Source organism: Scyliorhinus torazame, chromosome 5 (genome assembly GCF_047496885.1).
Source record: "Scyliorhinus torazame isolate Kashiwa2021f chromosome 5, sScyTor2.1, whole genome shotgun sequence".
Classification (NCBI taxonomy): domain Eukaryota; kingdom Metazoa; phylum Chordata; class Chondrichthyes; order Carcharhiniformes; family Scyliorhinidae; genus Scyliorhinus; species Scyliorhinus torazame.
The window spans coordinates 5,354,668-5,380,784 of record NC_092711.1 but is presented as its reverse complement, the minus strand read 5'-3'; the positions used below and the strand labels follow the sequence as shown (position 1 = coordinate 5,380,784).

At 54.4% G+C, this 26,117-nt stretch overlaps 2 protein-coding genes across 2 annotated transcripts in view; both read right to left on the bottom strand.

Moving 5' to 3' along the window:
• Nucleotides 1-26,117, bottom strand: part of LOC140422583 (solute carrier family 12 member 6) — a 539,853-nt gene that overhangs the window by 111,028 nt on the left and 402,708 nt on the right. The gene's annotated exons all lie outside the window — the stretch shown is intronic.
• Nucleotides 1-26,117, bottom strand: part of mettl3 (methyltransferase like 3) — a 73,968-nt gene that overhangs the window by 120 nt on the left and 47,731 nt on the right. The window contains exons 3-4 of the mRNA XM_072506015.1: nucleotides 2,338-2,700; nucleotides 1,428-1,603 (exon numbers count right to left, since the gene is read on the bottom strand). Coding sequence (XP_072362116.1) covers nucleotides 1,428-1,603; nucleotides 2,338-2,700 — 539 coding nt within the window. The remainder of the gene's footprint in view (nucleotides 1-1,427; nucleotides 1,604-2,337; nucleotides 2,701-26,117) is intronic.

Sequence of the window (26,117 nt, the reverse complement as noted above, 5' to 3'; positions counted from 1 at the left end):
GAGCGGCCAGTCCCCCCCCGAGCCAGCAGTCAGTCCCCCCCCCCGTGCCAGCGGTCAGTCCCCCCCCCCGAGCCAGCGGTCAGTCCCCCCCGAGCCAGCGGTCAGTCCCCCCTCCCTGAGCGAGTGGTCATTCCCCCCCGAGCGAGCGGTCAGCCCCCCCCCCGAGCGAGCTGTCAGCCCCCCCCCCCGAGCGAGCGGTCGGTCCCCCCCCCCGAGCGAGCGGTCAGTCCCCCCGCCCCGAGCCAGCGGTCAGTCCCCCCCCCCCCGAGCCAGCGGTCAGTCCCCCCCCCGAGCCAGCGGTCAGCCCCCCCCCGAGCGAGCGGTCAGTCCCCCCCCCGAGCCAGCGGTCAGTCCCCCCCCGAGCGAGCGGTCAGTCCCCCCCCGGCGAGCGGTCAGCCCCCCCCCGCCAGCAGTCTGCCCCCCCCCCCGAGCCAGCGGTCAGTCCCCCCCCGAGCCAGCGGTGAGTCCCCCCCCCCCGAGCCAGCGGTCAGTCCCCCCCCCGGCGAGCGGTCAGCCCCCCCCCGCCAGCAGTCTGCCCCCCCCCCGAGCGAGCGGTCAGTCCCCCCCCCCCGAGCCAGCGGTCAGCCCCCCCCGCCAGCAGTCTGCCCCCCCCGCCAGCAGTCTGCCCCCCCCCCCCGCCAGCAGTCTGCGCCCCCCCCCCGAGCGAGCGGTCAGTCCCCCCCCCCCGAGCCAGCGGTCAGTCTCCCCCCAGAGCCAGCGGTCAGTCCCCCCCCCGAGCCTGCGGTCAGTCCCCCCCCCCGAGCCAGCGGTCAGTCTCCCCCCCAGAGCCAGCGGTCAGTCCCCCCCCCGAGCCGGCGGTCAGTCCCCCCCCGAGCCAGCGGTCAGTCCCCCCCCCCGAGCCTGCGGTCAGCCCCCCCCGAGCCAGCGGTCAGTCCCCCCCCGAGCCAGCGGTCAGTCCCCCCCCGGCGAGCGGTCAGCCCCCCCCGCCAGCAGTCTGCCCCCCCCCCCCCGAGCGAGCGGTCAGCCCCCCCCCCGCCAGCAGTCTGCCCCCCCCCCCCGAGCCAGCGGTCAGTCCCCCCCCCCCGAGCGAGCGCTCAGTCCCCCCCCCCGAGCGAGCGGTCAGTCCCCCCCTCCGAGCGAGCGGTCAGTCCCCCCCCCCCGAGCCAGCGGTCAGCCCCCCCCCGCCAGCAGTCTGCCCCCCCCCCCGAGCGAACGGTAAGTCCCCCCCCCCCCGAGCGAGCGGTCAGTCCCCCCCCCCCGCCAGCAGTCAGCCCCCCCCCGAGCGAGCGGTCAGTCCCCCCCCCGAGCGAGCGGTCAGTCCCCCCCCGAGCCAGCGGTCAGTCCCCCCCCCCGCCAGCAGTCAGTCCCCCCCCCCGAGCGAGCGGTCAGTCCCCCCCCCGAGCCAGCGGTCAGTCCCCCCCCGCCAGCAGTCTGCCCCCTCGCCATCGCCCCCTCCTGTGACCCACCTGAAGTGCAGTTTGCGGCAGGGCCGCTCCAGGTCGTGGGCGGCCATACACTCCAGCTTGGTGCCGTGGTCACAGAATTCCTGAACTTGTGCCCGGCCCCGAGACCGGAACTTCTCCACGATGGACTGCTCCTTCGCTGTGCTCGTGTTCAACAGCTCCAGGATCTCCTGATTCATCTGGGAGAGAGAGACACCGAGAGTTACTCCTGACCCCGGACCCCCGACCCCGAGAGTTACGCCTGACCCCGGACCCCCGGCCCCGAGACCCCCGTCCCGAGACCCCGACCCCCGAGAGTTACCCCTGACCCCAGACTCCGAGACCCCCGGCCCCGAGAGTTACCCTGACCCCGAGACCCCCGAGAGTTACCCCTGACCCCGGGACCCCGAGAGTTACCCCTGACCCCAGACCCCGAGACCCCCGTCCCCGAGACCTCCGTCCCCGTGACCCCCGTCCCCGAGACCCCTGTCCCCGAGACCCCCGACCCCGAGCCCCGAGAGTTACCCCTGACCCCAGACCCCGAGACCCCCGTCCCCGAGACCTCCGTCCCCGTGACCCCGTCCCCGAGACCCCCGTCCCCGTGACCCCCGTCCCCGAGACCCCCGTCCCCGAGACCCCCGACCCCCGAGAGTTTACCCCTGACCCCGAGACCCCCGTCCCCGAGACCCCCGTCCCTGAGACCCCCGACCCCCTACGCCCCGACCCCTAATCTTCGACCCCTACGCCCCGACCCCTAACCCCCGACCCGTAATCCCCGACCACTACGCCCCGACCCCTACCCCCTGACCCCTACCCCCTGACCCTGACGATGTGTTTGGCCAGGGGTGAGGTTAGTGCCTCGCCGGGGGGGGGGGTGTGTTGGGGAGGGTCCAGACCCACGCCCAGGGCAGGCCGCAGAGTCCGCCCCCCTCACCTTCTTGTTCTCCCTCTCCTTGGTGGACTGCTGGTTGAGCAGACTCTCGATCTCCAGGTCCATCTCGGACGCCACCTTCTTGGATTTCTTCGCCGCCTCGCTCACCTTCTTCTCGGGCAGGACGGCTGCCCCGGGGGCCTCCTGGTCGGCCCGGCGCTTCAGCCCCGCGGCCGGGGCCTCCGCCGCCCCCCTGCTGTCCTGGGGCGCCACCACCACCATGGCGGACAGCTTGCAGTGGTCGGCGAAGGTCACGCAGGTCGGCCTGCCGTCGAGCGACAGGCCGCCCCGGATCTCAATCAGTTCCTGGGCCGAAAACTTCTGGAGCAGACTCTCGACGCTGCACTGAGACACCGGACACTCCAACTGCAGAGAGAGAGGATTCAGCACCGGCATTTACTCCGTGTCTAACCCCGGCTGTACCTGTCCTGGGAGTGTTTGATGGGGACAGTGTAGAGGGGGCTTTACTCTGTATCTAACCCCGTGCTGTACCTGTCCTGGGAGTGTTTGATGGGGACAGTGTAGAGGGAGCTTTACTCTGTATCTAACCCCGTGCTGTACCTGTCTGGGAGTGTTTGATGGGACAGTGCGGACGGAGCTTTACTCTGTATCTAACCCCGTGCTGTACCTGTCCTGGGAGTGTTTGATGGGGCAGTGTAGAGGGAGCTTTACTCTGTATCTAACCCCGGCTGTACCTGTCCTGGGATTGTTTGATGGGGACAGTGTAGAGGGAGCTTTACTCTGTATCTAACCCGTGCTGTACCTGTCCTGGGAGTGTTTGATGGGGACAGTGCGGACGGAGCTTTACTCTGTATCTAACCCCGTGCTGTACCTGTCCTGGGAGTGTTTGATGGGGACAGTGTAGAGGGAGCTTTACTCTGCATCTAACCCCGTGCTGTACCTGTCCTGGGAGTGTTTGATGGGGACAGTGTAGAGGGAGCTTTACTCTGTATCTAACCCCGTGCTGTACCTGTCCTGGGAGTGTTTGATGGGGACAGTGTAGAGGGAGCTTTACTCTGTATCTAACCCCGTGCTGTACCTGTCCTGGGAGTGTTTGATGGGGACAGTGTAGAGGGAGCTTTACTCTGTATCTCACCCCGTGCTGTACCTGTCCTGGGAGTGTTTGATGGGGACAGTGTAGAGGGAGCTTTACTCTGTATCTAACCCCATGCTGTACCTGTCCTGGGAGTGTTTGATGGGGACAGTGCGGACGGAGCTTTACTCTGTATCTAACCCCGTGCTGTACCTGTCCTGGGAGTGTTTACCAGGGACAGTGTAGAGGGAGCTTTACTCTGTATCTAACCCCTGTGCTGTCCCTGTCCTGGGAGTGTTTGATGGGGACAGTGTAGAGGAGCTTTACTCTGTATCTAACCCCGTGCTGTACCTGTCCTGGGAGTGTTTGATGGGGACAGTGTAGAGGGAGCTTTACTCTGTATCTAACCCCGTGCTGTACCTGTCCTGGGAGTGTTTGATGGAGACAGTGTAGAGGGAGCTTTACTCCATATCTAACCCCGTGCTGTACCTGTCCTGCGAGTGTTTGATGGGGACAGTGTAGAGGGAGCTTTACTCTGTACCTAACCCCGTGCTGTACCTGTCCTGGGAGTGTTTGATGGGGACAGGGTAGAGGGAGCTTTACTCTGTATCTCACCCCGTGCTGTACCTGTCCTGGGAGTGTTTGATGGGGACAGTGTAGAGGGAGCTTTACTCTGTATCTAACCCCATGCTGTACCTGTCCTGGATGTGTTTGATGGGGACAGTGCGGACGGAGCTTTACTCTGTATCTAACCCCGTGCTGTACCTGTCCTGGGAGTGTTTACCAGGGACAGTGTAGAGGGAGCTTTACTCTGTATCTAACCCCTGTGCTGTCCCTGTCCTGGGAGTGTTTGATGGGGACAGTGTAGAGGGAGCTTTACTCTGTATCTAACCCCGTGCTGTACCTGTCCTGGGAGTGTTTGATGGGGACAGTGTAGAGGGAGCTTTACTCTGTATCTAACCCCGTGCTGTACCTGTCCTGGGAGTGTTTGATGGAGACAGTGTAGAGGGAGCTTTACTCCATATCTAACCCCGTGCTGTACCTGTCCTGCGAGTGTTTGATGGGGACAGTGTAGAGGGAGCTTTACTCTGTACCTAACCCCGTGCTGTACCTGTCCTGGGAGTGTTTGATGGGGACACTGTAGAGGGAGCTGTACTCTGTATCTCACCCCGTGCTGTACATGTCCTGGGAGTGTTTGATGGGGACAGTGTAGAGGGAGCTTTACTCTGTATCTAACCCCATGCTGTACCTGTCCTGGGAGTGTTTGATGGGGATAGTGTAGAGGGAGCTTTACTCTGTATCTAACCCCGTGCTGTACCTGTCCTGGGAGTGTTTACCAGGGACAGTGTAGAGGGAGCTTTACTCTGTATCTAACCCCTGTGCTGTCCCTGTCCTGGGAGTGTTTGATGGGGACAGTGTAGAGGGAGCTTTACTCTGTATCTAACCCCGTGCTGTACCTGTCCTGGGAGTGTTTGATGGGGACAGTGTAGAGGGAGCTTTACTCTGTATCTAACCCCGTGCTGTACCTGTCCTGGGAGTGTTTGATGGAGACAGTGTAGAGGGAGCTTTACTCCATATCTAACCCCGTGCTGTACCTGTCCTGCGAGTGTTTGATGGGGACAGTGTAGAGGGAGCTTTACTCTGTACCTAACCCCGTGCTGTACCTGTCCTGGGAGTGTTTGATGGGGACACTGTAGAGGGAGCTGTACTCTGTATCTAATCCCGTGCTGTACCTGTCCTGGGAGTGTTTGATGGGGACAGTGTAGAGGGAGCTTTACTCTGTATCTAACCCCATGCTGTACGTGTCCTGGGAGTGTTTGATGGGGACAGTGTAGAGGGAGCTTTACTCTGTATCTAACCACGTGCTGTACCTGTCCTGGGAGTGAATGATGGGGACAATGGAGAGGGAACTTTACTCTCTATCTAACCACGTGCGGTACCTGTCCTGGGAGTGTTTGATGGGGACAGTGTAGAGGGAGCTTTACTCTGTATCTAACCCCGTGCTGCACTTGTCCTGGGAGTGTTTGATGGGGACAGTGTAGAGGGAGCTTTACTCTGTATATAACCACGTGCTGTACCTGTCCTGGGAGTGTTTCATGGGGACTGTGTAGAGGGAGGTTTACTCTGTATCTAACCCCGTGCTGTGCCTGTCCTGTGGGTGTTTGATGGGGACAGTGATGAGGGAGCTTTACTCTGTATCTAACCACGTGCTGTACCTGTCCTGGGAGTGTTTGATGGGGACAGTGTAGAGGGAGCTTTACTCTCTATCTAACCACGTGCGGTAACGGTCCTGGGAGTGTTTGATGGGGACAGTGTAGAGGGAGCTTTACTCTGTATCTAACCCTGTGCTGTAGCTGTCCTGAGAGTGTTTGATGGGGACAGTGTCGAGGGAGCTTTACTCTGTATCTAACCCCGTGTTGTACCTGTCCTGAGAGTGTTTGATGGGGACAGTGTAGAGGGAGCTTTACTCTGTATCTAACCCTGTGCTGTACCTGTCCTGGGAGTGTTTGATGGGGACAGTGATGAGGGAGCTTTACTCTGTATCTAACCCCGTGTTGTACCTGTCCTGAGAGTGTTTGATGGGGACAGTGTAGAGGGAGCTTTACTCTGTATCTAACCCCGTGCTGTACCTGTCCTGGGAGTGTTTGATGGGGACAGTGTAGAGGGAGCTTTACTCTGTATCTAACCCCGTGCTGCACCTGTCCTGGGAGTGTTTGATGGGGACAGTGTAGAGGGAGCTTTACTCTGTATCTAACCCCGTGCTGTAACTGTCCAGGGAGTGTTTGATCGGGACAGTGTAGAGGGAGCTTTACTCTGTATCTAACCCTGTGCTGTACCTGTCCTGGGAGAGTTTGATGGGGACAGTGTAGAGGGAGCTTTACTCTGTATCTAACCCTGTGCTGTACCTGTCCTGGGAGTGTTTGATGGGGACAGTGTAGAGGGAGCTTTACTCTGTATCTAACCCCGTGCTGTACCTGTCCTGGGAGTGTTTGATGGGGACAGTGTAGAGGGAGCTTTACTCTGTATATAGCCCTGTGCTGTGCCTGTCCTGGGAGTGTTGATGGGTACAGTGTAGACGGAGCTTTACTCTGTATCTAACCCTGTGCTGTACCTGTCCTGGGAGTGTTTGATGGGGACAGTGTAGAGGGAGCTTTACTCTGTATCTAACCCCGTGCTGCACCTGTCCTGGGAGTGTTTGATGGGGACAATGTAGAGGCAGCTTTACTCAGTATCTAACCCCGTGCTGTACCTGTCCTGGGAGTGTTTGATCGGGACAGTGTAGACGGAGCTTTACTCTGTATCTAACCCCGGGCTGTACCTGTCCTGGGAGTGTTTGATGGGGTCAGTGTAGAGGGAGCTTTACTCTGTATCTAACCCCGGGCTGTACCTGTCCTGGGAGTGTTTGATGGGTTCAGTGTAGAGGGAGCTTTACTCTGCATCTAACCCCGTGCTGTACCTGTCCTGGGAGTGTTTGATGGGGACAGTGTCGAGGGAGCTTTACTCTGTATCTAACCCCGTGCTGTACCTGTCCTGGGACTGTTTGATGGGGACAGTGTAGAGGGAGCTTTACTCTGTATCTAACCCCGTGCTGTACCTGTCCTGGGAGTGTTTGATGGGGACAGTGTCGAGGGAGCTTTACGCTGTACCTAACCCCGTGCTGTCCCTGTCCTGGGAGTGTTTGATGGGGATAGTGTAGAGGGAGCTTTACTCTGTATCTAACCCCGTGCTGTACCTGTCCTGGGAGTGTTTGATGGGGACAGTGTAGAGGGAGCTTTACTCTGTATCTAACCCCGGGCTGTACCTGTCCTGGGAGTGTTTGATGGGGTCAGTGTAGAGGGAGCATTACTCTGTATCTAACCCCGGCTGTACCTGTCCTGGGAATGTTTGATGGGGACAGTGTAGAGGGAGCTTTACTCTGTATCTAACCCCGTGCTGTACCTGTCCTGGGAGTGTTTGATGGGGACAGTGTAGAGGGAGCTTTACTCTGTATCTAACCCCAGCTGTACCTGTCCTGGGAATGTTTGATGGGGACAGTGTAGAGGGAGCTTTACTCTGTATCTAACCCCGGCTGTGCCTGTCCTGAGAATGTTTGATGGGGACAGTGTAGAGGGAGCTTTACTCTGTATCTAAACCCGTGCTGTCCCTGTCCTGGGAGTGTTTGATGGTGACAGTGTAGAGGGAGCTTTACTCTGTATCTAACCCCGGCTGTACCTGTCCTGAGAATGTTTGATGGGGACAGTGTACAGGGAGCTTTACTCTGTATCTAACCCTGTGCTGTACCTGTCCTGGGAGAGTTTGATGGGGACAGTGTAGAGGGAGCTTTACTCTGTATCTAACCCCGTGCTGTACCTGTCCTGGGAGTGTTTGATGGGGACAGTGTAGAGGGAGCTTTACTGTGTGTCTAACCCAGGGCTGTACCTGTCCTGGAAGTGTTTGATGGGGACAGTGTAGAGGGAGCTTTACTCTGTATCTAACCCCGTGCTGGACCTGTCCTGGGAGTGTTTGACGGGGACAGTGTAGAGGGAGCTTTACTCTGTATCTAACCCCGTGCTGCACCTGTCCTGGGAGTGTTTGATGGGGACAATGTAGAGGCAGCTTTACTCTGTATCTAACCCCGTGCTGCACCTGTCCTGGGAGTGTTTGATGGGGACAGTGTAGACGGAGCTTTACTCTGTATCTAACCCCGGGCTGTACCTGTCCTGGGAGTGTTTGATGGGGTCAGTGTAGAGGGAGCTTTACTCTGTATCTAACCCCGGGGTGTACCTGTCCTGGGAGTGTTTGATGGGGTCAGTGTAGAGGGAGCTTTACTCTGTATCTAACCCCGTGCTGTACCTGTCCTGGGAGTGTTTGATGGGGACAGTGTCGAGGGAGCTTTACTCTGTATCTAACCCCGTGCTGTACCTGTCCTGGGAGTGTTTGATGGGGACAGTGTCGAGGGCGCTTTACTCTGTATCTAACCCCGTGCTGTACCTGTCCTGGGAGTGTTTGATGGGGACAGTGTCGAGGGAGCTTTACGCTGTACCTAACCCCGTGCTGTCCCTGTCCTGGGAGTGTTTGATGGGGATAGTGTAGAGGGAGCTTTACTCTGTATCTAACCCCGTGCTGTACCTGTCCTGGGAGTGTTTGATGGGGACAGTGTAGAGGGAGCTTTACTCTGTATCTAACCCCGGGCTGTACCTGTCCTGGGAGTGTTTGATGGGGTCAGTGTAGAGGGAGCTTTACTCTGTATCTAACCCCGGCTGTACCTGTCCTGGGAATGTTTGATGGGGACAGTGTAGAGGGAGCTTTACTCTGTATCTAACCCCGTGCTGTACCTGTCCTGGGAGTGTTTGATGGGGACAGTGTAGAGGGAGCTTTACTCTGTATCTAACCCCGTGCTGTACCTGTCCTGGGAGTGTTTGATGGGGACAGTGTAGAGGGAGCTTTACTCTGTATCTAACCCCAGCTGTACCTGTCCTGGGAATGTTTGATGGGGACAGTGTAGAGGGAGCTTTACTCTGTATCTAACCCCGGCAGTACCTGTCCTGAGAATGTTTGATGGGGACAGTGTAGAGGGAGCTTTACTCTGTATCTAAACCCGTGCTGTCCCTGTCCTGGGAGTGTTTGATGGTGACAGTGTAGAGGGAGCTTTACTCTGTATCTAACCCCGGCTGTACCTGTCCTGAGAATGTTTGATGGGGACAGTGTACAGGGAGCTTTACTCTGTATCTAACCCTGTGCTGTACCTGTCCTGGGAGAGTTTGATGGGGACAGTGTAGAGGGAGCTTTACTCTGTATCTAACCCCGTGCTGTACCTGTCCTGGGAGTGTTTGATGCGTACAGTGTAGAGGGAGCTTTACTCTGTGTCTAACCCAGGGCTGTACCTGTCCTGGGAGTGTTTGATGGGGACAGTGTAGAGGGAGCTTTACTCTGTATCTAACCCCGTGCTGTACCTGTACTGGGAGTGTTTGATGGGGACAGTGTAGAGGGAGCTTTACTCTGTATCTAACCCCGTGCTGTACCTGTCCTGGGAGTGTTTGGTGGGGACAGTGTCGAGGGCGCTTTATTCTGTATCTAACCCCGTGCTGTACCTGTCCTGGGACTGTTTGATGGGGACAGTGTAGAGGGAGCTTTACTCTGTATCTAACCCCGTGCTGTACCTGTCCTGGGAGTGTTTGATGGGGACAGTGTCGAGGGAGCTTTACGCTGTACCTAACCCCGTGCTGTCCCTGTCCTGGGAGTGTTTGATGGGGATAGTGTAGAGGGAGCTTTACTCTGTATCTAACCCCGTCCTGTACCTGTCCTGGGAGTGTTTGATGGGGACAGTGTAGAGGGAGCTTTACTCTGTATCTAACCCTGGGCTGTAGCTGTCCTGGGAGTGTTTGATGGGGTCAGTGTAGAGGGAGCTTTACTCTGTATCTAACCCCGGCTGTACCTGTCCTGGGAATGTGTGATGGGGACAGTGTAGAGGGAGCTTTACTCTGTATCTAACCCCGTGCTGTACCTGTCCTGGGAGTGTTTGATGGGGACAGTGTAGAGGGAGCTTTACTCTGTATCTAACCCCAGCTGTATCTGTCCTGGGAATGTTTGATGGGGACAGTGTAGAGGGAGCTTTACTCTGTATCTAACCCCGGCTGTACCTGTCCTGAGAATGTTTGATGGGGACAGTGTAGAGGGAGCTTTACTCTGTATCTAACCCCGTGCTGTACCTGTCCTGGGAGTGTTTGATGGGGACAGTGTAGAGGGAGCTTTACTCTGTATCTAACCCCGTGCTGTCCCTGTCCTGGGAGTGTTTGATGGTGACAGTGTAGAGGGAGCTTTACTCTGTATCTAACCCCGGCTGTACCTGTCCTGAGAATGTTTGATGGGGACAGTGTACAGGGAGCTTTACTCTGTATCTAACCCTGTGCTGTACCTGTCCTGGGAGAGTTTGCTGTGGACAGTGTAGAGGGAGCTTTACTCTGTATCTAAACCCGTGCTGTCCCTGTCCTGGGAGTGTTTGATGGTGACAGTGTAGAGGGAGCTTTACTCTGTATCTAACCCCGGCTGTACCTGTCCTGAGAATGTTTGATGGGGACAGTGTACAGGGAGCTTTACTCTGTATCTAACCCTGTGCTGTACCTGTCCTGGGAGAGTTTGATGGGGACAGTGTAGAGGGAGCTTTACTCTGCATCTAACGCCGTGCTGTACCTGTCCTGGGAGTGTTTGATGGGGACAGTGTAGAGGGAGCTTTACTCTGTATCTAACCCAGTACTGTACCTGTCCTGGGAGTGTTTGAAGGGGACAGTGTAGAGGGAGCTTTACTCTGTATCTAACCCCGTGCTGTGCCTGTCCTGGGAGTGTTTGATGGGGAAAGTGTAGAGGCAGCTTTACTCTGTATCTAACCACGGGCTGTACCTGTCCTGGGAGTGTTTGATGGGGACAGTGTAGAGGGAGCTTTACTCTGTATCTAACCCCGTGCTGTACCTGTCCTGGGAGTGTTTGATGGGGACAGTGTAGAGGGAGCTTTACTCTGTATCTAACCCCGTGCTGTACCTGTCCTGGGAGTGTTTGATGGGGACAGTGTAGAGGGAGCTTTACTCTGTATCTAACCCCGTGCTGTACCTGTCCTGGGAGTGTTTGATGGGGACAGTGTAGAGGGAGCTTTACTCTGTATTTAACCCCGTGCTGTACCTCTCCTGGGAGTGTTTGATGGGAACAGTGTCGAGGGAGCTTTACTCTGTATCTGACCCTGTGCTGTACCTGTCCTGGGAGTGTTTGATGGGGAAAGTGTAGAGGCAGCTTTACTCTGTATCTAAACCCGTGCTGTACCTGTCCTGGGAGTGTTTGATGGGGACAGTGTAGAGGGAGCTTTACTCTGTATCTAACCCCGTGCTGTACCTGTCCTGGGAGCGTTTGATGGGGACAGTGTAGAGGGAGCTGTACTCTGTATCTAACCCCGTGCTGTACCTGTCCTGGGAGTGTTTGGTGGGGACAGTGTAGAGGGAGCTTTACTCTGTATCTAACCCCGGGCTGTACCTGTCCTGGGAGTGTTTGATGGGGACAGTGTAGAGGGAGCTTTACTCTGTATCTAACCCCGTGCTGTACCTGTCCTGGGAGTTTTTGATGGGGACAGTGTAGAGGGAGCTTTACTCTGTGTCTAACCCCGGGCTGTACCTGTCCTGGGAGTGTTTGATGGGGACAGTGTAGAGGGAGATTTACTCTGTGTCTAACCTCGTGCTGTACCTGTCCTGGGAGTGTTTGATGGGGACAGTGTAGAGGGAGCTTTACTCTGCATCTAACCCCGTGCTGTACCTGTCCTGGGAGTGTTTGATGGGGACAGTGTAGAGGGAGCTTTACTCTGTATCTAACCCCATGCTGTACCTGTCCTGGGAGTGTTTGATGGGGACAGTGTAGAGGGAGCTTTACTCTGTATCTAACCCCGTGCTGTACCTGTCCTGGGAGTGTTTGATGGGGACAATGGAGAGGGAGCTTTACTCTGTATCTAACCCCGTGCTGTACTTGTCCTGGGAGTGTTTGATGGGGACAGTGTAGAGGGAGCTTTACTCTGTATATAACCAAGTGCTGTACCTGTCCTGGGAGTGTTTCATGGGGACTGTGTAGAGGGAGGTTTACTCTGTATCTAACCCTGTGCTGTACCTGTCCTGGGAGAGTTTGATGGGGACAGTGTAGAGGGAGCTTTACTCTGTATCTAACCCCGTGCTGGACCTGTCCTGGGAGTGTTTGACGGGGACAGTGTAGAGGGAGCTTTACTCTGTATCTAACCCCGTGCTGCACCTGTCCTGGGAGTGTTTGATGGGGACAATGTAGAGGCAGCTTTACTCTGTATCTAACCCCGTGCTGCACCTGTCCTGGGAGTGTTTGATGGGGACAGTGTAGACGGAGCTTTACTCTGTATCTAACCCCGGGCTGTACCTGTCCTGGGAGTGTTTGATGGGGTCAGTGTAGAGGGAGCTTTACTCTGTATCTAACCCCGGGGTGTACCTGTCCTGGGAGTGTTTGATGGGGTCAGTGTAGAGGGAGCTTTACTCTGTATCTAACCCCGTGCTGTACCTGTCCTGGGAGTGTTTGATGGGGACAGTGTCGAGGGAGCTTTACTCTGTATCTAACCCCGTGCTGTACCTGTCCTGGGAGTGTTTGATGGGGACAGTGTCGAGGGCGCTTTACTCTGTATCTAACCCCGTGCTGTACCTGTCCTGGGAGTGTTTGATGGGGACAGTGTCGAGGGAGCTTTACGCTGTACCTAACCCCGTGCTGTCCCTGTCCTGGGAGTGTTTGATGGGGATAGTGTAGAGGGAGCTTTACTCTGTATCTAACCCCGTGCTGTACCTGTCCTGGGAGTGTTTGATGGGGACAGTGTAGAGGGAGCTTTACTCTGTATCTAACCCCGGGCTGTACCTGTCCTGGGAGTGTTTGATGGGGTCAGTGTAGAGGGAGCTTTACTCTGTATCTAACCCCGGCTGTACCTGTCCTGGGAATGTTTGATGGGGACAGTGTAGAGGGAGCTTTACTCTGTATCTAACCCCGTGCTGTACCTGTCCAGGGAGTGTTTGATGGGGACAGTGTAGAGGGAGCTTTACTCTGTATCTAACCCCGTGCTGTACCTGTCCTGGGAGTGTTTGATGGGGACAGTGTAGAGGGAGCTTTACTCTGTATCTAACCCCAGCTGTACCTGTCCTGGGAATGTTTGATGGGGACAGTGTAGAGGGAGCTTTACTCTGTATCTAACCCCGTGCTGTACCTGTCCTGGGACTGTTTGATGGGGACAGTGTAGAGGGAGCTTTACTCTGTATCTAACCCCGTGCTGTACCTGTCCTGGGAGTGTTTGATGGGGACAGTGTCGAGGGAGCTTTACGCTGTGCCTAACCCCGTGCTGTCCCTGTCCTGGGAGTGTTTGATGGGGATAGTGTAGAGGGAGCTTTACTCTGTATCTAAACCCGTCCTGTACCTGTCCTGGGAGTGTTTGATGGGGACAGTGTAGAGGGAGCTTTACTCTGTATCTAACCCTGGGCTGTAGCTGTCCTGGGAGTGTTTGATGGGGTCAGTGTAGAGGGAGCTTTACTCTGTATCTAACCCCGGCTGTACCTGTCCTGGGAATGTTTGATGGGGACAGTGTAGAGGGAGCTTTACTCTGTATCTAACCCCGTGCTGTACCTGTCCTGGGAGTGTTTGATGGGGACAGTGTAGAGGGAGCTTTACTCTGTATCTAACCCCAGCTGTATCTGTCCTGGGAATGTTTGATGGGGACAGTGTAGAGGGAGCTTTACTCTGTATCTAACCCCGGTTGTACCTGTCCTGAGAATGTTTGATGGGGACAGTGTAGAGGGAGCTTTACTCTGTATCTAACCCCGTGCTGTACCTGTCCTGGGAGTGTTTGATGGGGACAGTGTAGAGGGAGCTTTACTCTGTATCTAACCCCGTGCTGTCCCTGTCCTGGGAGTGTTTGATGGTGACAGTGTAGAGGGAGCTTTACTCTGTATCTAACCCCGGCTGTACCTGTCCTGAGAATGTTTGATGGGGACAGTGTACAGGGAGCTTTACTCTGTATCTAACCCTGTGCTGTACCTGTCCTGGGAGAGTTTGCTGTGGACAGTGTAGAGGGAGCTTTACTCTGTATCTAAACCCGTGCTGTCCCTGTCCTGGGAGTGTTTGATGGTGACAGTGTAGAGGGAGCTTTACTCTGTATCTAACCCCGGCTGTACCTGTCCTGAGAATGTTTGATGGGGACAGTGTACAGGGAGCTTTACTCTGTATCTAACCCTGTGCTGTACCTGTCCTGGGAGAGTTTGATGGGGACAGTGTAGAGGGAGCTTTACTCTGCATCTAACGCCGTGCTGTACCTGTCCTGGGAGTGTTTGATGGGGACAGTGTAGAGGGAGCTTTACTCTGTATCTAACCCAGTACTGTACCTGTCCTGGGAGTGTTTGAAGGGGACAGTGTAGAGGGAGCTTTACTCTGTATCTAACCCCGTGCTGTGCCTGTCCTGGGAGTGTTTGATGGGGAAAGTGTAGAGGCAGCTTTACTCTGTATCTAACCACGGGCTGTACCTGTCCTGGGAGTGTTTGATGGGGACAGTGTAGAGGGAGCTTTACTCTGTATCTAACCCCGTGCTGTACCTGTCCTGGGAGTGTTTGATGGGGACAGTGTAGAGGGAGCTTTACTCTGTATCTAACCCCGTGCTGTACCTGTCCTGGGAGTGTTTGATGGGGACACTGTAGAGGGAGCTTTACTCTGTATCTAACCCCGTGCTGTACCTGTCCTGGGAGTGTTTGATGGGGACAGTGTAGAGGGAGCTTTACTCTGTATTTAACCCCGTGCTGTACCTCTCCTGGGAGTGTTTGATGGGAACAGTGTCGAGGGAGCTTTACTCTGTATCTGACCCTGTGCTGTACCTGTCCTGGGAGTGTTTGATGGGGAAAGTGTAGAGGCAGCTTTACTCTGTATCTAAACCCGTGCTGTACCTGTCCTGGGAGTGTTTGATGGGGACAGTGTAGAGGGAGCTTTACTCTGTATCTAACCCCGTGCTGTACCTGTCCTGGGAGCGTTTGATGGGGACAGTGTAGAGGGAGCTGTACTCTGTATCTAACCCCGTGCTGTACCTGTCCTGGGAGTGTTTGGTGGGGACAGTGTAGAGGGAGCTTTACTCTGTATCTAACCCCGGGCTGTACCTGTCCTGGGAGTGTTTGATGGGGACAGTGTAGAGGGAGCTTTACTCTGTATCTAACCCCGTGCTGTACCTGTCCTGGGAGTTTTTGATGGGGACAGTGTAGAGGGAGCTTTACTCTGTGTCTAACCCCGGGCTGTACCTGTCCTGGGAGTGTTTGATGGGGACAGTGTAGAGGGAGATTTACTCTGTGTCTAACCTCGTGCTGTACCTGTCCTGGGAGTGTTTGATGGGGACAGTGTAGAGGGAGCTTTACTCTGCATCTAATCCCGTGCTGTACCTGTCCTGGGAGTGTTTGATGGGGACAGTGTAGAGGGAGCTTTACTCTGTATCTAACCCCATGCTGTACCTGTCCTGGGAGTGTTTGATGGGGACAGTGTAGAGGGAGCTTTACTCTGTATCTAACCCCGTGCTGTACCTGTCCTGGGAGTGTTTGATGGGGACAATGGAGAGGGAGCTTTACTCTGTATCTAACCCCGTGCTGTACTTGTCCTGGGAGTGTTTGATGGGGACAGTGTAGAGGGAGCTTTACTCTGTATATAACCAAGTGCTGTACCTGTCCTGGGAGTGTTTCATAGGGACTGTGTAGAGGGAGGTTTACTCTGTATCTAACCCCGTGCTGTGCCTGTCCTGTGGGTGTTTGATGGGGACAGTGATGAGGGAGCTTTACTCTGTATCTAACCACGTGCTGTACCTGTCCTGGGAGTGTTTGATGGGGACAGTGTAGAGGGAGCTTTACTCTCTATCTAACCACGTGCGGTACCGGTCCTGGGAGTGTTTGATGGGGACAGTGTAGAGGGAGCTTTACTCTGTATCTAACCCCGTGCTGTACCTGTCCTGGGAGTGTTTGATGGGGACAGTGTAGGGGGAGCTTTACTCTGTATCTAACCCCGTGCTGTACCTGTCCTGGGAGTGTTTGATGGGGACAGTGTAGAGGGAGCTTTACTCTGTATCTAACCCCGTGCTGCACCTGGCCTGGGAGTGTTTGATGGGGACAGTGTGGAGGGAGCTTTACTCTGTATCTAACCCCGTGCTGTACCTGTCCTGGGAGTGTTTCATGGGGACAGTGTAGAGGGAGCTTTACTCTGCATCTAACCCTGTGCTGTACCTGTCCTGGGAGTGTTTGATGGGGAAAGTGTAGAGGGAGCTTTACTCTGTATCTAACCCCGTGCTGTACCTGTCCTGGCAGTGTTTGTTGGGAACAGTGTAGAGGGAGCTTTACTCTGTATCTAACCCCGTGCTGTACCTGTCCTGGGAGAGTTTGATGGGGACAGTGTAGAGGGAGCTTTACTCTGTATCTAACCCCGTGCTGTACCTGTCCTGGGAGTGTTTGATGGGGACAGTGTAGAGGGAGCTTTACTCTGTATCTAACCCCGTGCTGTACCTGTCCTGGGAGTGTTTGATGGGGACAGTGTAGAGGGAGCTTTACTCTATGTCTAACCCCGGTCTGTACCTGTCCTGGGAGTGTTTGATGGGGACACTGTAGAGGGAGCTTTACTCTGTATCTAACCCCGTGCTGTACCTGTCCTGGGAGTGTTTGATGGGGACAGTGTAGAGGGAGCTTTACTCTGTATCTAACCACGTGCGGTACCTGTCCTGGGAGTGTGTATGGGGACAGTGTAGAGGGAGCTTTACTCTGTATCTAACCCCGTGCTGCACTTGTCCTGGGAGTGTTTGATGGGGACAGTGTAGAGGGAGCTTTACTCTGTATATAACCACGTGCTGTACCTGTCCTGGGAGTGTATGATGGGGACAGTGTAGAGGGAGCTTTACTCTGTATCTAACCCCGTGCTGTACCTGTCCTGGGAGTGTTTGATGGGGACAGTGTAGAGGGAGCTTTACTCTGTATCTAACCACGTGCTGTACCTGTCCTGGGAGTGTTTGATGGGGACAGTGTCGAGGGAGCTTTACTCTGTATCTAACCCCGTGCTGTACCGGTCTAGGGAGTGTTTGATGGGGACAGTGTAGAGGGAGCTTTACTCTGTATCTAACCCCGTGCTGTACCTGTCCTGGGAGTGTTTGATGGGGATAGTGTAGAGGGAGATTTACTCTGTATCTAACCCCGTGCTGTACCTGTCCTGGGAGTGTTTGATGGGGACAGTGTAGAGGGAGCTTTACTCTGTATCTAACCCCGTGCTGTACCTGTCCTGGGAGTTTTTGATGGGGACAATGGAGAGGGAACTTGACTCTCTATCTAACCACGTGCGGTACCTGTCCTGGGAGTGTTTGATGGGGAAAGTGTAGAGGCAGCTTTACTCTGTATCTAAACCCGTGCTGTACCTGTCCTGGGAGTGTTTGATGGGGACAGTGTAGAGGGAGCTTTACTCTGTATCTAACCCCGTGCTGTACCTGTCCTGGGAGCGTTTGATGGGGACAGTGTAGAGGGAGCTGTACTCTGTATCTAACCCCGTGCTGTACCTGTCCTGGGAGTGTTTGGTGGGGACAGTGTAGAGGGAGCTTTACTCTGTATCTAACCCCGGGCTGTACCTGTCCTGGGAGTGTTTGATGGGGACAGTGTAGAGGGAGCTTTACTCTGTATCTAACCCCGTGCTGTACCTGTCCTGGGAGTTTTTGATGGGGACAGTGTAGAGGGAGCTTTACTCTGTGTCTAACCCCGGGCTGTACCTGTCCTGGGAGTGTTTGATGGGGACAGTGTAGAGGGAGCTTTACTCTGCATCTAACCCCGTGCTGTACCTGTCCTGGGAGTGTTTGATGGGGACAGTGTAGAGGGAGCTTTACTCTGTATCTAACCCCATGCTGTACCTGTCCTGGGAGTGTTTGATGGGGACAGTGTAGAGGGAGCTTTACTCTGTATCTAACCCCGTGCTGTACCTGTCCTGGGAGTGTTTGATGGGGACAATGGAGAGGGAGCTTTACTCTGTATCTAACCCCGTGCTGTACTTGTCCTGGGAGTGTTTGATGGGGACAGTGTAGAGGGAGCTTTACTCTGTATATAACCAAGTGCTGTACCTGTCCTGGGAGTGTTTCATGGGGACTGTGTAGAGGGAGGTTTACTCTGTATCTAACCCCGTGCTGTGCCTGTTCTGTGGGTGTTTGATGGGGACAGTGATGAGGGAGCTTTACTCTGTATCTAACCACGTGCTGTACCTGTCCTGGGAGTGTTTGATGGGGACAGTGTAGAGGGAGCTTTATTCTCTATCTAACCACGTGCGGTACCGGTCCTGGGAGTGTTTGATGGGGACAGTGTAGAGGGAGCTTTACTCTGTATCTAACCCCATGCTGTACCTGTCCTGGGAGTGTTTGATGGGGACAGTGTAGAGGGAGCTTTACTCTGTATCTAACCCCGTGCTGTGCCTGTCCTGGGAGTGTTTGATGGGGAAAGTGTAGAGGCAGCTTTACTCTGTATCTAACCACGGGCTGTACCTGTCCTGGGAGTGTTTGATGGGGACAGTGTAGAGGGAGCTTTACTCTGTATCTAACCCCGTGCTGTACCTGTCCTGGGAGTGTTTGATGGGGACAGTGTAGAGGGAGCTTTACTCTGTATCTAACCCCGTGCTGTACCTGTCCTGGGAGTGTTTGATGGGGACACTGTAGAGGGAGCTTTACTCTGTATCTAACCCCGTGCTGTACCTGTCCTGGGAGTGTTTGATGGGGACAGTGTAGAGGGAGCTTTACTCTGTATTTAACCCCGTGCTGTACCTCTCCTGGGAGTGTTTGATGGGAACAGTGTCGAGGGAGCTTTACTCTGTATCTGACCCTGTGCTGTACCTGTCCTGGGAGTGTTTGATGGGGAAAGTGTAGAGGCAGCTTTACTCTGTATCTAAACCCGTGCTGTACCTGTCCTGGGAGTGTTTGATGGGGACAGTGTAGAGGGAGCTTTACTCTGTATCTAACCCCGTGCTGTACCTGTCCTGGGAGCGTTTGATGGGGACAGTGTAGAGGGAGCTGTACTCTGTATCTAACCCCGTGCTGTACCTGTCCTGGGAGTGTTTGGTGGGGACAGTGTAGAGGGAGCTTTACTCTGTATCTAACCCCGGGCTGTACCTGTCCTGGGAGTGTTTGATGGGGACAGTGTAGAGGGAGCTTTACTCTGTATCTAACCCCGTGCTGTACCTGTCCTGGGAGTTTTTGATGGGGACAGTGTAGAGGGAGCTTTACTCTGTGTCTAACCCCGGGCTGTACCTGTCCTGGGAGTGTTTGATGGGGACAGTGTAGAGGGAGATTTACTCTGTGTCTAACCTCGTGCTGTACCTGTCCTGGGAGTGTTTGATGGGGACAGTGTAGAGGGAGCTTTACTCTGCATCTAATCCCGTGCTGTACCTGTCCTGGGAGTGTTTGATGGGGACAGTGTAGAGGGAGCTTTACTCTGTATCTAACCCCATGCTGTACCTGTCCTGGGAGTGTTTGATGGGGACAGTGTAGAGGGAGCTTTACTCTGTATCTAACCCCGTGCTGTACCTGTCCTGGGAGTGTTTGATGGGGACAATGGAGAGGGAGCTTTACTCTGTATCTAACCCCGTGCTGTACTTGTCCTGGGAGTGTTTGATGGGGACAGTGTAGAGGGAGCTTTACTCTGTATATAACCAAGTGCTGTACCTGTCCTGGGAGTGTTTCATAGGGACTGTGTAGAGGGAGGTTTACTCTGTATCTAACCCCGTGCTGTGCCTGTCCTGTGGGTGTTTGATGGGGACAGTGATGAGGGAGCTTTACTCTGTATCTAACCACGTGCTGTACCTGTCCTGGGAGTGTTTGATGGGGACAGTGTAGAGGGAGCTTTACTCTCTATCTAACCACGTGCGGTACCGGTCCTGGGAGTGTTTGATGGGGACAGTGTAGAGGGAGCTTTACTCTGTATCTAACCCCGTGCTGTACCTGTCCTGGGAGTGTTTGATGGGGACAGTGTAGGGGGAGCTTTACTCTGTATCTAACCCCGTGCTGTACCTGTCCTGGGAGTGTTTGATGGGGACAGTGTAGAGGGAGCTTTACTCTGTATCTAACCCCGTGCTGCACCTGGCCTGGGAGTGTTTGATGGGGACAGTGTGGAGGGAGCTTTACTCTGTATCTAACCCCGTGCTGTACCTGTCCTGGGAGTGTTTCATGGGGACAGTGTAGAGGGAGCTTTACTCTGCATCTAACCCTGTGCTGTACCTGTCCTGGGAGTGTTTGATGGGGAAAGTGTAGAGGGAGCTTTACTCTGTATCTAACCCCGTGCTGTACCTGTCCTGGCAGTGTTTGTTGGGAACAGTGTAGAGGGAGCTTTACTCTGTATCTAACCCCGTGCTGTACCTGTCCTGGGAGAGTTTGATGGGGACAGTGTAGAGGGAGCTTTACTCTGTATCTAACCCCGTGCTGTACCTGTCCTGGGAGTGTTTGATGGGGACAGTGTAGAGGGAGCTTTACTCTGTATCTAACCCCGTGCTGTACCTGTCCTGGGAGTGTTTGATGGGGACAGTGTAGAGGGAGCTTTACTCTATGTCTAACCCCGGTCTGTACCTGTCCTGGGAGTGTTTGATGGGGACACTGTAGAGGGAGCTTTACTCTGTATCTAACCCCGTGCTGTACCTGTCCTGGGAGTGTTTGATGGGGACAGTGTAGAGGGAGCTTTACTCTGTATCTAACCACGTGCGGTACCTGTCCTGGGAGTGTGTATGGGGACAGTGTAGAGGGAGCTTTACTCTGTATCTAACCCCGTGCTGCACTTGTCCTGGGAGTGTTTGATGGGGACAGTGTAGAGGGAGCTTTACTCTGTATATAACCACGTGCTGTACCTGTCCTGGGAGTGTATGATGGGGACAGTGTAGAGGGAGCTTTACTCTGTATCTAACCCCGTGCTGTACCTGTCCTGGGAGTGTTTGATGGGGACAGTGTAGAGGGAGCTTTACTCTGTATCTAACCACGTGCTGTACCTGTCCTGGGAGTGTTTGATGGGGACAGTGTCGAGGGAGCTTTACTCTGTATCTAACCCCGTGCTGTACCGGTCTAGGGAGTGTTTGATGGGGACAGTGTAGAGGGAGCTTTACTCTGTATCTAACCCCGTGCTGTACCTGTCCTGGGAGTGTTTGATGGGGATAGTGTAGAGGGAGATTTACTCTGTATCTAACCCCGTGCTGTACCTGTCCTGGGAGTGTTTGATGGGGACAGTGTAGAGGGAGCTTTACTCTGTATCTAACCCCGTGCTGTACCTGTCCTGGGAGTTTTTGATGGGGACAATGGAGAGGGAACTTGACTCTCTATCTAACCACGTGCGGTACCTGTCCTGGGAGTGTTTGATGGGGAAAGTGTAGAGGCAGCTTTACTCTGTATCTAAACCCGTGCTGTACCTGTCCTGGGAGTGTTTGATGGGGACAGTGTAGAGGGAGCTTTACTCTGTATCTAACCCCGTGCTGTACCTGTCCTGGGAGCGTTTGATGGGGACAGTGTAGAGGGAGCTGTACTCTGTATCTAACCCCGTGCTGTACCTGTCCTGGGAGTGTTTGGTGGGGACAGTGTAGAGGGAGCTTTACTCTGTATCTAACCCCGGGCTGTACCTGTCCTGGGAGTGTTTGATGGGGACAGTGTAGAGGGAGCTTTACTCTGTATCTAACCCCGTGCTGTACCTGTCCTGGGAGTTTTTGATGGGGACAGTGTAGAGGGAGCTTTACTCTGTGTCTAACCCCGGGCTGTACCTGTCCTGGGAGTGTTTGATGGGGACAGTGTAGAGGGAGCTTTACTCTGCATCTAACCCCGTGCTGTACCTGTCCTGGGAGTGTTTGATGGGGACAGTGTAGAGGGAGCTTTACTCTGTATCTAACCCCATGCTGTACCTGTCCTGGGAGTGTTTGATGGGGACAGTGTAGAGGGAGCTTTACTCTGTATCTAACCCCGTGCTGTACCTGTCCTGGGAGTGTTTGATGGGGACAATGGAGAGGGAGCTTTACTCTGTATCTAACCCCGTGCTGTACTTGTCCTGGGAGTGTTTGATGGGGACAGTGTAGAGGGAGCTTTACTCTGTATATAACCAAGTGCTGTACCTGTCCTGGGAGTGTTTCATGGGGACTGTGTAGAGGGAGGTTTACTCTGTATCTAACCCCGTGCTGTGCCTGTTCTGTGGGTGTTTGATGGGGACAGTGATGAGGGAGCTTTACTCTGTATCTAACCACGTGCTGTACCTGTCCTGGGAGTGTTTGATGGGGACAGTGTAGAGGGAGCTTTATTCTCTATCTAACCACGTGCGGTACCGGTCCTGGGAGTGTTTGATGGGGACAGTGTAGAGGGAGCTTTACTCTGTATCTAACCCCGTGCTGTACCTGTCCTGGGAGTGTTTGATGGGGACAGTGTAGAGGGAGCTTTACTCTGTATCTAACCCCGTGCTGTACCTGTCCTGGGAGTGTTTGATGGGGACAGTGTAGAGGGAGCTTTACTCTGTATCTAACCCCGTGCTGTACCTGTCCTGGGAGCGTTTGATGGGGACAGTGTAGAGGGAGCTGTACTCTGTATCTAACCCCGTGCTGTACCTGTCCTGGGAGTGTTTGGTGGGGACTGTGTAGAGGGAGCTTTACTCTGTATCTAACCTCGTGCTGTACCTGTCCTGGGAGTGTTTGATGGGGACAGTGTAGAGGGAGCTTTACTCTGCATCTAACCCCGTGCTGTACCTGTCCTGGGAGTGTTTGATGGGGACAGTGTAGAGGGAGCTTTACTCTGTATCTAACCCCATGCTGTACCTGTCCTGGGAGTGTTTGATGGGGACAGTGTAGAGGGAGCTTTACTCTGTATCTAACCCCGTGCTGTACCTGTCCTGGGAGTGTTTGATGGGGACAATGGAGAGGGAGCTTTACTCTGTATCTAACCCCGTGCTGTACTTGTCCTGGGAGTGTTTGATGGGGACAGTGTAGAGGGAGCTTTACTCTGTATATAACCAAGTGCTGTACCTGTCCTGGGAGTGTTTCATGGGGACTGTGTAGAGGGAGGTTTACTCTGTATCTAACCCTGTGCTGTACCTGTCCTGGGAGAGTTTGATGGGGACAGTGTAGAGGGAGCTTTACTCTGTATCTAACCCCGTGCTGTACCTGTCCTGGGAGTGTTTGATGGGGACAGTGTAGAGGGAGCTTTACTGTGTGTCTAACCCAGGGCTGTACCTGTCCTGGAAGTGTTTGATGGGGACAGTGTAGAGGGAGCTTTACTCTGTATCTAACCCCGTGCTGGACCTGTCCTGGGAGAGTTTGACGGGGACAGTGCAGAGGGAGCTTTACTCTGTATCTAACCCCGTGCTGCACCTGTCCTGGGAGTGTTTGATGGGGACAATGTAGAGGCAGCTTTACTCTGTATCTAACCCCGTGCTGCACCTGTCCTGGGAGTGTTTGATGGGGACAGTGTAGACGGCGCTTTACTCTGTATCTAACCCCGGGCTGTACCTGTCCTGGGAGTGTTTGATGGGGTCAGTGTAGAGGGAGCTTTACTCTGTATCTAACCCCGGGGTGTACCTGTCCTGGGAGTGTTTGATGGGGTCAGTGTAGAGGGAGCTTTACTCTGTATCTAACCCCGTGCTGTACCTGTCCTGGGAGTGTTTGATGGGGACAGTGTCGAGGGAGCTTTACTCTGTATCTAACCCCGTGCTGTACCTGTCCTGGGAGTGTTTGATGGGGACAGTGTCGAGGGAGCTTTACGCTGTACCTAACCCCGTGCTGTCCCTGTCCTGGGAGTGTTTGATGGGGATAGTGTAGAGGGAGCTTTACTCTGTATCTAACCCCGTGCTGTACCTGTCCTGGGAGTGTTTGATGGGGACAGTGTAGAGGGAGCTTTACTCTGTATCTAACCCCGGGCTGTACCTGTCCTGGGAGTGTTTGATGGGGTCAGTGTAGAGGGAGCTTTACTCTGTATCTAACCCCGGCTGTACCTGTCCTGGGAATGTTTGATGGGGACAGTGTAGAGGGAGCTTTACTCTGTATCTAACCCCGTGCTGTACCTGTCCTGGGAGTGTTTGATGGGGACAGTGTAGAGGGAGCTTTACTCTGTATCTAACCCCGTGCTGTACCTGTCCTGGGAGTGTTTGATGGGGACAGTGTAGAGGGAGCTTTACTCTGTATCTAACCCCAGCTGTACCTGTCCTGGGAATGTTTGATGGGGACAGTGTAGAGGGAGCTTTACTCTGTATCTAACCCCGTGCTGTACCTGTCCTGGGACTGTTTGATGGGGACAGTGTAGAGGGAGCTTTACTCTGTATCTAACCCGTGCTGTACCTGTCCTGGGAGTGTTTGATGGGGACAGTGTCGAGGGAGCTTTACGCTGTGCCTAACCCCGTGCTGTCCCTGTCCTGGGAGTGTTTGATGGGGATAGTGTAGAGGGAGCTTTACTCTGTATCTAACCCCGTCCTGTACCTGTCCTGGGAGTGTTTGATGGGGACAGTGTAGAGGGAGCTTTACTCTGTATCTAACCCTGGGCTGTAGCTGTCCTGGGAGTGTTTGATGGGGTCAGTGTAGAGGGAGCTTTACTCTGTATCTAACCCCGGCTGTACCTGTCCTGGGAATGTTTGATGGGGACAGTGTAGAGGGAGCTTTACTCTGTATCTAACCCCGTGCTGTACCTGTCCTGGGAGTGTTTGATGGGGACAGTGTAGAGGGAGCTTTACTCTGTATCTAACCCCAGCTGTATCTGTCCTGGGAATGTTTGATGGGGACAGTGTAGAGGGAGCTTTACTCTGTATCTAACCCCGGCTGTACCTGTCCTGAGAATGTTTGATGGGGACAGTGTAGAGGGAGCTTTACTCTGTATCTAACCCCGTGCTGTACCTGTCCTGGGAGTGTTTGATGGGGACAGTGTAGAGGGAGCTTTACTCTGTATCTAACCCCGTGCTGTCCCTGTCCTGGGAGTGTTTGATGGTGACAGTGTAGAGGGAGCTTTACTCTGTATCTAACCCCGGCTGTACCTGTCCTGAGAATGTTTGATGGGGACAGTGTACAGGGAGCTTTACTCTGTATCTAACCCTGTGCTGTACCTGTCCTGGGAGAGTTTGCTGTGGACAGTGTAGAGGGAGCTTTACTCTGTATCTAAACCCGTGCTGTCCCTGTCCTGGGAGTGTTTGATGGTGACAGTGTAGAGGGAGCTTTACTCTGTATCTAACCCCGGCTGTACCTGTCCTGAGAATGTTTGATGGGGACAGTGTACAGGGAGCTTTACTCTGTATCTAACCCTGTGCTGTACCTGTCCTGGGAGAGTTTGATGGGGACAGTGTAGAGGGAGCTTTACTCTGCATCTAACGCCGTGCTGTACCTGTCCTGGGAGTGTTTGATGGGGACAGTGTAGAGGGAGCTTTACTCTGTATCTAACCCAGTACTGTACCTGTCCTGGGAGTGTTTGAAGGGGACAGTGTAGAGGGAGCTTTACTCTGTATCTAACCCCGTGCTGTGCCTGTCCTGGGAGTGTTTGATGGGGAAAGTGTAGAGGCAGCTTTACTCTGTATCTAACCACGGGCTGTACCTGTCCTGGGAGTGTTTGATGGGGACAGTGTAGAGGGAGCTTTACTCTCTATCTAACCCCGTGCTGTACCTGTCCTGGGAGTGTTTGATGGGGACAGTGTAGAGGGAGCTTTACTCTGTATCTAACCCCGTGCTGTACCTGTCCTGGGAGTGTTTGATGGGGACACTGTAGAGGGAGCTTTACTCTGTATCTAACCCCGTGCTGTACCTGTCCTGGGAGTGTTTGATGGGGACAGTGTAGAGGGAGCTTTACTCTGTATTTAACCCCGTGCTGTACCTCTCCTGAGAGTGTTTGATGGGAACAGTGTCGAGGGAGCTTTACTCTGTATCTGACCCTGTGCTGTACCTGTCCTGGGAGTGTTTGATGGGGAAAGTGTAGAGGCAGCTTTACTCTGTATCTAAACCCGTGCTGTACCTGTCCTGGGAGTGTTTGATGGGGACAGTGTAGAGGGAGCTTTACTCTGTATCTAACCCCGTGCTGTACCTGTCCTGGGAGCGTTTGATGGGGACAGTGTAGAGGGAGCTGTACTCTGTATCTAACCCCGTGCTGTACCTGTCCTGGGAGTGTTTGGTGGGGACAGTGTAGAGGGAGCTTTACTCTGTATCTAACCCCGGGCTGTACCTGTCCTGGGAGTGTTTGATGGGGACAGTGTAGAGGGAGCTTTACTCTGTATCTAACCCCGTGCTGTACCTG